Here is a 10265-nt window from a genome sequence, read left to right as displayed (position 1 = left end):
CGTGGTGATGGATCGTTGTGACAGTGAATTTCTTTTCTAGAAAGCAATATAATAGAATAAAAAAGTACAGAATATTATCCCACTTTGCAAACTAGAGCAATTTAAGCATCATTTATCCTCTTTAGGATCGAACAAGGCTTTATCATATTGGCTGCTCAAGCTTAGAAGATTCCTATTTTCAACAAAACGTTTAACCTAATGTTTTGTTGATCATTAATTTCTTATAACCTTTTTATTTCAGCTAGAAGATTCCTAGGAGAAAGTGTGTGTATTTATTGTCTTCAGTTTTTTTTCTTTCAATTATAATTGTTACCAAAATAAATATTTAAAGATTTTAGACTCCTTTTAACTTTTAAGTGATCAACTCACTTGAGAAAGCTAGTTACTACTCAAGAAGTGATTTTCTTGTAGAAATTTTTTACCAACAAGATTACGAGTCAATCAAAAAGACGAATTGCACCAATATTAAGCAGGTTTGGATGAGAATGGGTTTGTGACATGTTATTTAACCGTATATAAATAATGTCAATTCCATTGCAGAAGTTGTATTCTCAATTGTGCAGAATTTGAGTCCATATCAAATTGCAATCTTTTCGGTTCTACGTTGGAGCGTTTGAAATAAAGAAATAATAAAATATGGAGCAATAAATAAGAATGGATTGCTATATTTTATTATTGCTAAAGAAATAATAAAATATGGAGCAATAAATATGGAGCAACACCATAAGAATGGATTACTATAGAATTGGAAAAATGCATAATTGATAAGTAATCAGAAAGTTACGTAGCAGGGCCGGCCCAACAGATTTAAGTGGCTTAAAGCAAAATTTTTAATGTGGCCTTTAAAATTATTATTTTTTTAACAGAATATTCATATGAAATCAATTTTGTGGAGACCAAAATTTGAATTCATGACCTCGAGTAATTGAGGCATTTTTGGTAATCAGTTAAGCTATGCAAATGTGTGTAATTTATCTATCATATAATATACTTATAACCAAATTAATTTTTTAGAGGCCTTTTTACCCCCCAAAATTTTGAGGCCTAAAGCGCTTGTTTGGGTTGCTTGGCCCTTAGGCCAACACTACGTAGCAACAACATTCACATGCGCTTGACAATATTGCGTTTTGGGAAGTACAGATACGACATGAATAATGTTGTTCCCATATCAAAGGATGCTAGGAAACACCACAAAAATACCAAATTAACCTCATCGGTAGTTAACTACCGAACGAAAATTGTGGTTGAATTTGTCATTTTATGGTGTCTTCTGCAGAGTGTAAACAGCAATTTACATACAACATTGCTGCATCTTTCTCATAACCCCGGATTAGAGAAATGGGCCTAATGGCCTCCAATAAACTATAAAGTACGGGGGCTACTTACACCTCCTAATTTCATTCACCTCTCTCCCTTCATTTTCTTTTTTAATATTTCAAACCCCTTCCTCCAACTTCTCCTAACCCTCTCTTATCCTACTCGTCCACAAAGCCAGCTAATGGGTTGCGCAATGGTCCAACGACACAGGGTCTCAAATTTCGAATTTATTGTGCTTCATTTGGTAAAAAAATACAATATTTTGAAATATTTTATAGGACCTAACAACACAATCTTTTCATCCTAATTTATAAGATTGAAATAAGATATTTAAAATGTTTAAGACGGTCCTGCTTGCCCACATTTACTGAAACTGAAAAGTATAGTTCAAAATAAGTTGAATCGAACTTGTTATTAAATCTTCAAGAATTTGACTGAGTAGTTAGGGCCTGTTTGTTTTGGATTTTTTTTGAAAAAAATCTATTTTTTTGAGTAAAAAATCACTTTTTTAGTTTTTGTTGTGTTTGTTTGAGATTTTTAAAAAATCCATTTTGCTAAAAAAATCATTTTTAGCTTCAAAATGAAAATCTATTTCAAGTAGCTTTTCCAAAATCTATTTTTTTCTTAATGCAAGGAACTCAAGTGTAAGTGTTTCAAATCTCAAAAAAAATGATTTTTATGATATTAGACAAACAGAAATAGCTTTGGATTTTTTTAAAAATCTCTAAAAAAAAATCTCTAGATTCTTTTAACTCAAAGTCTATTTTTTTTAAAGCTGAAACAAACGCACCCTTAATCTATTGCTCGAATCAAAGCGAACTTCAAGATATACTCTTAATACAAAATTAACTAAAGTATAACTAATTTACACTTACATATATGTTTGTGGAACAGTTTGGTTTGATTTTGAGTGAACTTGTTGCCCAAATTAAAAAGTTATTCTTTGAAAAGTCAAAAATTTTAATTTCTAATATATTGAACAAACAAATTTTTATAAAATCTTATTACTCCTTCCGTCCCTATATGTAAGCACCATTTACCTCTAATAAAATGGTGCATACATATAGGGATGGAGGGAGTATTTAATATACGTAAAGAATATCTTATGGATACTTGTTAATATTTTGAGATATTGTTTCCGTAAGTATTTAATTTGAGCAACAAATGTAGCATCACAAGGGATAAGTTATCATTAATTCTTCAAGGGCAGTTCAAGATTCATTCATCGAGTAATTTTTGTTAGTCCTATAAACTTTTATTTCACTTCTAGATAAATTTGTGACTGATTTTTTTTTTTAAGAAGTTGTGACTAATTTTTATCAATTGTTGAAACTCAAATCCAACGTGATGATGATGGGTTAAATCGGAGTCTAATCAAAGGCAAATAAAAAAAAGTTTCAAACTTGAGATTTGAATGAATCACACTCGAAATGATCATAATTCTTCAAAGATAACCCACAACAAAACGAAGACCGAATTGAATATTCTTGAATCACCAATAAACTGTTCCTCATTAAGACCAGGTGTCTTCCATTGATCTGTATTGTACCTCTATCTACCAAGCACAAACCCATACGAGGCACTCCTTCAATCATCCACGTGTCACTAAACACGAAAAACCAGCCTCAATTCATCCATCCAATCATCCTAATCTATATTTTCATTTTCATTATTATATATTATAAGCTGAGTCACAATATCCATTCACACGTGTCATTATTCACTGTTTCTTGTTCCACATGTCATTCCCCATGCATAACATATCCACCACAAACCTCTTCAAACCGCCAATACCTTTCTCCTTTTAAATCCATTCAACATTTCCATGCACATACAAAAAAAAAAAACATCACAAGTACTTCAACAAACATCTATCTTTTAAACTACACAAAAACACATCAAAAGCAAAGAAAAACCGTACGTAACACCTTTTGTTCTTGTTCTTTTTTTTTATACCAAAAACACACACAAACAAATTCATCAACAATGGCATCTGAGCAATTGTCTCGCAGAGAAAACACCACAAACGAGAGAGATATTCATGTTGAGAAAGACAGAGTCCCAAAGATGACAACCCATTTTGAACAACTTACAGTGATGGACAAGGAACCACCACATGGTAGCATTGAAGCATTACAAGGTGGTGAAATGAACAAAGATCATGCTGGAAAAGCCATTGGAGATATTGGTGGAAGAGGAAGAGCAAGAGAGACTCATGAACTCGGTTCAAATTTTCAGTCTCTCTCTGATCAAAATGTGAAACAGAGCGAGAGGGATCGTCATCATGCTTCTGCTACAAATGTAATTGGACACAGACAAGGTGCAGAAGGCATGAAAGAAAGAGGTCAAGGTTTTGGAGATATTGGTGGAACAGGAAGAGTAAGAGAGAGCCATGAACTTGGTTCAAACTTTCAGTCCCTCTCTGATCAAAATGTGAAACAGAGTCAGAGGGATCATCGTGCTGCTGCTACGAATGTAGTTGGACACAGACAAGGTGAACTTGGTTCAAACGTTCAGTCTCTCCCTGATCGTAACGAGAATCAAAGTTACCTTGATCGTGCACATGTTCGTGATAGTGCAAATGTAGAAGGAAACAGAGTAGGTGAAAAAGAAGATTTTGGTGGTGTTCGTGATGTGGGAAAGTTTCAAATGGAATCAAAAGGTTTAACAGATGATAGAGAGAAACTTGATAGCCGAACCAAAGTGGTTTCTGGAACACCACATGTGAAAGAAATGAACAGAGGAATGGGAACAGGACAAGTTGTGGCAGAGAAAGGAAGAAAAACAGAGGATTTAGGAACAAGAGGTGAAGGAAAGTTTGGAAGGGAAGGAAGAGTACTTGGTGCTGGAAATGTAGATTCAATGTGGGGAAGAACTGCTGATGAACAGAAAGGAAGAGCTAGAGAGATGGAAGAAGAGAGAGCAAGAGAGAAATTAGAAGAAACAAGGGGAAGAAAAGTTGGTGCTGAAAATGAAGGTGTAATCTTGGGAAAGAGTGTTGCTGAGCAAAGAGGAAGAGCGGGTGCTGGAAATGAAGGTGCAATGTTGGGAAAAAGTGCTGCTGAACAAAGAGAGAGAGCAAGAGAAGAAGAAGAGAAAAGGTCTTTGGAAGAGATAGGGAAGTATAGAAACCAAGCACAACAAAATGAAATGGACGCAATCTCAGCAGCACAAGAGAGGTATGAAAAAGCAAAGCAAGCAACAAATGAAACACTAAGCAACACAGCACAAACAACACGGGAGAAAACAGCACAAGCAATGGAGAAAGCAGCACAAGCCAAAGATGCAACTCTTGAGAAAACACAACAAGGTTATGAAGCAACAAAAGACACGGTTTCTAGTGCTGCAAAAACTGCGGCGGATTACTCTTCCACTGCAGCTGAGAAAGCCAAGTCCGCGGCTGTTCAGGCTAAGGATGTTACTGTGGAGACGGGGAAGACTGCTGCTGAAGTTGCAAGCAAAGTTGCGGTTGATTTGAAGGACAAGGCTACCGTGGCAGGGTGGACTGCGGCACATTATTCGACGAAGTTGACTGTGGATGGAACTAAGGCTGCTGCAAATGCTGTTGAAGGAGCTGCTGGATATGTTGTACCTAAGGCTGCTGAGCTTGCGGCGAAGTCGGTGGATGTTGTGAAAGGTTTGGCTGCTTCTGCTGGTGAGACTGCTAAGGAGTTTACTGCTAAGAAGAAAGATGAATCATGGCGTGAATATGAGGCCAAAAGGGCTTCTGGTCAACTTCAGGTTCTGTTCTATACATTTTTATTAGACTCTTTCTTTCTTATCTTCATGTTTACTTTTCTTAATCAAATTGTTAACTTCTTATTATGTTTAATTAAGTTTGATTCAACTGGTATAAATGATTGAATACACTGAAAATTGTCTTGTTAACATTACACTGAAAATTTTGGTTTGATTTTAGGAAGGTGAAGAGTTCATGCCATCATCAGGGGGTATCGGCGAAAATGTGAGCAACTATTCTCAAAAAATGATGCCAACTGGGGGAAGAACTCAAGCACAAGGTACTAATTATCAAAACAGGCCATCAGGCAATAATGTGAGCAGCTATACACAAAATGTGATGCCAAGTGGAGGAATAACTCAAGCACAAGGTACTAATTATCAAGAGAAGGGGAGGGGAAGCAATGTGATGTCAAGCATTGGTGAAACTGTGGGAAATGTTGGTGAGAAAGTTGGTGAGACTATGACAAATGTTGGTGAGAAAATGAAGAAACCATTTGAAAACATGACAAGTTCAGGTCAAGTACAAGGAGGAAGTGATAAACCATTAGGAGGAAGTGATGTATTGGGAGCTGTGACTGAAACTGTGAGTGATATTGGAAATAACATGGTTAAAGCAACAGATAATAGTAAAGTTAATCTTACTCAAGAGGGACAAGGTGGTGGCGGTGTTTTGGATGCTATTGGTGAAACCATAGCTGAAATTGCACATACAACTAAAGTCATTGTTGTTGGTGAGGATGATGAAGTAGTAGATGAGTCAAGGAAGAATATTGGGTCAGAGTCTCACTCAATTGATCGTGCCAAACATGAAGGTCATCAAGCATCAAAGAAGAATGTTTTTTAATTTCAAAGTTTGAGGACAGTGTGTTTTGTTTGATGGATATGTTTAGTAATGTGTTAAGCTTATTAGCTGTAATGTTTTAAGTTTTCTTTTGTGGAGTTGTTGTGAATAAATTGCAATCTCTTGAGATTGTCTAAAGTAGTAAATATGTCTTATGTTTATTGTATGTCATGTTGTAAACATTGCAAGTGGAGTTTTCATAATCTTGCAATTTGATGTATTTTGAGTCTAATATACTTATATTTAGTACTGTGTTGCTTCTAATGTTTTTTTTTTAAGCATGATATCTCGTTTGGTTAGCATGACTTTTTTAAGCTTTATATGGGAAATATTGGTAGTCTTTAATCACCCATTGTTTAAGTTTACCTACCAAATCCTGGAGTAATTATAATTAATACATTTTTGAATCTATTCAAAACAATTTAAAACAGGTTATAATTAGGAGTATCTTTCTATCCGGCACAAGAGCCAATACTTTATAAAGAACTTATTAAGGAGTACTACAAGAAAGTGGCATATCATTAAAATTGACGTGCAACTAATATTTTATAAAAAAAATATCATGGTTACCATTTATGGCATATTTTAAATAGAAAATGAATCAACTTGGAGGAAAACAAAAAAAGACAAAAATCAAAGAATAAGAGCTTTAATTTAAACATTCTATCAAATTACAAATAAGAAAACTGTGTTATGATAACAGACAATATACTCTTCTTTATTTAATTAACACTTGGAACTCTATGCACCAGTGTTACGCAATGCTACCAGTTTACTACTATAGGTAAACTTAAGTAACTTATTAGTTTTTTAAACTGTTTAATGCAAACAGAGTGGTAACGAATTACTTGCCTTACAAGTTTTTGTTTAGAACCAACCATTCAAGAGTCCCAAATTGGACCAAATGCAGGAATTTTAGCCTTCTTACAAGCTCTTACAACATCTCTACTACCTTCAGGATTACTAGTAACAATAACAACTTCAACATTCCAATTAATAGCAGCATTCACACTCATCTCAGACACATTAGGACGACCAGAAACAGCAGTATCATGAACAATGATTTTGTCCTTGGGATATTTCTCTACCATTTCCTTTATCTCATTTCCAAAGTTCATTTCAATATCTTTAGCCACCCAAATCAAGCATACATCAGCCTTACTTTTCTGCAAAAGATATGATAGGAACACACAAATTCCAGAACCTGTTGCTACTAACAGCACTTTTTGATACAAATTCACTAGATAAGGCAATCCAGCAAAATTAACTGAACGAATCCAAAGATGTTTAGGTGGTGAAGAAACTAATGATTTTGTAAAATCACCAACTGCACCAGCTAGCATCATGTGATCCTTTTTTCCATCTGATATGATTCCAAATGCATGCCATTCAGATAATGGTGATGGACTAATTCTGCCTAATAAACCTGCTTTAACACCACCTTCAAATTTAATAATTGAAGCATGATTTGATGGTGTTGTGACACTAACTTGAACTTTTTTAATACTCAACCAAGGAATCACAATGAGAATTGTGATAGCTAAAGTGAACCAACACTCTTGTTTCTTAATCATCTTTGAAATGGTTATGTGATAGGTTTTTGAACTAGGCTCATAACTTACGGTTAAAAGAATGAAACACCATAGAAGGATAAGAGCTAACCAGCCGGCAAAACGGTGGATTCGCTCAAAAACGTTGTGGTGAAGATGGCGAATAAGAGGAAAAGCTGCGAGCGAAGTGAGTGTAAGCAGCGAGAGAATGGCGAAAGCAACACCGAGAATTTCTGGAGAAGTGTTTTCATCGTTGTTTTTTATCGTGAGAACGAGAGAATAAACTAACCATGCTATCGAAGAAACACCACAGCCACTATGAATTCCTCCAATACATTGAAGGAATGAAGTTATTGCTGTTTTGATTCTAAGAGAAACACAAGGTTTCCCTATAGTTTTGACAATAAACCAGTAAAGAAGTCTTAAAACCACCTCGCTTCGACATAGTGTTAAAGCTAGAATATTCCCAATGGAGAAAAGTGTAGCTCTTGATTTACCATATGGAAAATGCCCTATAGCTGAAAGAGCAAGTGCTAACATATTCAAGGTTATGCAAACCAAGAATAGTCCTTTGTACACTGTGCAACCTTGATCTAGCAGAATAATCGACAACCTCGAATTTTTTGTTGGTGGATCAGACTTTGGTAGTACCTCAACTTTTTCTTGGTTATTTTCTATGTCTTGAACTTCAGCTAGAAATTCATACTCATCATCGTCAGCATCAATGTTGATGTCACAGAAGTGACTACTAGCTCGACTTCGAGTCCTAGTCGGACTAATAGCTTGAGAATTGTTTCTTGTCCATGGAATCCAAAGCCATGTTCCTGTTTTCTCTGTCTTTGTTGTTGATTCAATTGCGAAAGGGCTGCTTCTGTTAGGATTGATCTCGAATGAAACACCGCGGCAACTTGAAAACTTTGAAGACCTTGCTATCTTCATTTCTTTGGTTTCTTCCATTTTGAATTTGATAGTATAGTCTTTGAGTTTCAATGTTATAATTAATGATTTTTAGATAATTCTGTATTACAATGATGCTGATATGTAGTAGAAATCCATGATGCCCATATATATAGCAGATATCATACGTACAATTTTTTTTTTATTATTATTATTATATCATTCGTAGTTTCTATTAACTGTAAAAGATACTAAATGAGTAATGTAAAATCATTTAATAAGGAGCATACTCCAAAGTAAAACCATTGTATCTGTTATATTCGTTACTATATTAAGGGGAATATACTTTATACAGGTCACAATTTAGAACCTGTCTGTTATTAACAGTAGCTCCCGGAAATGGAAAATTACATTAACTTGCTACTATGAGTGCTTGGTACAATGAATTTCTTTTGACCATAATATTTGAAATGACATAGTATTATTCTTGTCATGAATATCTTCTGAATTTGGGTTTAAGTTTAATTCAAATTTAAAAAATAAAAAAAAGGTTTGAAAGGTGAAAATTGTCACACTTAAAAACACAGGGTTATGTTTGTTGGAAAAATTAATATTGAATTATCTCAAATAAACGATTAAAGAGAAATATTAGCAAAACGTAAAAAAAAAAAAAAGAGAAATATTAGCACAAATAAAAACGACTCATACGTTAACAATGAATTGATTTAAGTGGTAAATAATTTGGACCACTTAAGCATGTGGTTGGGGGTTCAATTCCTGACCTATGCTTATGGAAAAAAATTTGGCCGGGAGGGGAGAAAATTAGTCACTACTAAGCCGTAGTTGAAACTTCGTACCAATATCACAGTGATAAAAAAAAAGACTCGTACTAAAATGAATTAGTTAACAAGACAACTCATCACATTTTGGCTCAGGCGTACAAATGCACTAAGCTTAAGAGTATTTTGCCCATACAATTTAGTTACCCAATATTCAAAGCTAATCCTACAACAATCACTTCTTGTAACACCGCATCGAAAGTAACAAGGTTTGTGGAACAACTTTTTGGATACTCAAGTGCATTTGATATCTTTATAATTTATTTAAAAAATAATAATGAACCAAAAGAAAAAATTTATTATAAAATCAGAAACTACAAGCATTATTCGATGGAAAATGTCGTGTACACCCCTTATTATGAGTGTATACACCTTAAAACAACGAGTAAAAGAGACCATTGTAATTTATCGATGATGTGAAGAAGAGAGAAAATAGAGATAAAATGATAGGCTTTTTTCTTTACAAGATAAAATGATGTGTTGAATGAGTGTATATAGAATTTAAAGGTGTATGCACAACAAACCATACCCTAAACCTAATCACCTAATCATAATAACCAAATTTAAAGGTGTAACAAAACAAAGAACAATAATATCAACAAAGCAATCGGTCTAAAACGGTTACTAAGATCCACCAAAATATCAAACGTAAACCCGTTTTCTGTGCGAAACAATTATTGATCCGATTTTACTTATCTCTTGCTGAACGCTAGATTAACACACCATTTTTCTATGAAAACCGCGAAGGATTAAAAAAAAAAGTTATTTTATGGTGAAATATGTTCAAAGTTACGTTCCTTGGTGAGGGTAGGGTGATTACAGCATGCGAAGTACATTTCCTGACTATGAGACACCCTGGAGGTGCTCTAAAGAGGATCAGCCGAACACATGCAAGCCGAAATTAACTGAAAGGAAAAGATGATGACCGAACAGTATCTGTGGCATTCTTTGTCTTTGGAATGATCAAACCATTGTGCCTATCGTTTCCCTTACTCATAGACAGACAAAACATGTTGAGAAGGATTCATTAACAAGTAATGTACAAACTCTAACGTTTAATTAGGAATCAAAAGAACACGT

At 34.5% G+C, this 10265-nt stretch overlaps 2 protein-coding genes across 2 annotated transcripts; one reads left to right on the top strand and one right to left on the bottom strand.

Annotated features, from left to right (window-relative positions):
• Window positions 1-3109: 3109 nt before the first annotated feature.
• On the top strand, window positions 3110-6148 carry LOC146950668 (late embryogenesis abundant domain-containing protein / LEA domain-containing protein). The gene is made up of 2 exons (XM_085746584.1): window positions 3110-5058; window positions 5237-6148. Exons 1-2 carry the CDS (start codon window positions 3304-3306, stop codon window positions 5900-5902), a joined length of 2421 nt encoding a protein of 806 aa, XP_085602710.1. The 5' UTR covers window positions 3110-3303; the 3' UTR covers window positions 5903-6148.
• Window positions 6149-6532: 384 nt separating this feature from the next.
• LOC146950667 (adenylate-forming reductase 06235-like) lies at window positions 6533-8559 on the bottom strand. The gene has a single exon (XM_085746583.1). The coding sequence runs from the start codon at window positions 8404-8406 to the stop codon at window positions 6781-6783; it is 1626 nt and encodes a 541-aa protein (XP_085602709.1). The 5' UTR covers window positions 8407-8559; the 3' UTR covers window positions 6533-6780.
• Between the last annotated feature and the right edge of the window lie 1706 nt (window positions 8560-10265).

Source organism: Medicago sativa, chromosome 2 (genome assembly GCF_051527215.1).
Source record: "Medicago sativa cultivar Bolivia chromosome 2, Bolivia_mono, whole genome shotgun sequence".
Taxonomy (NCBI): domain Eukaryota; kingdom Viridiplantae; phylum Streptophyta; class Magnoliopsida; order Fabales; family Fabaceae; genus Medicago; species Medicago sativa.
This window is presented reverse-complemented; position numbering and strand designations above follow the sequence as displayed.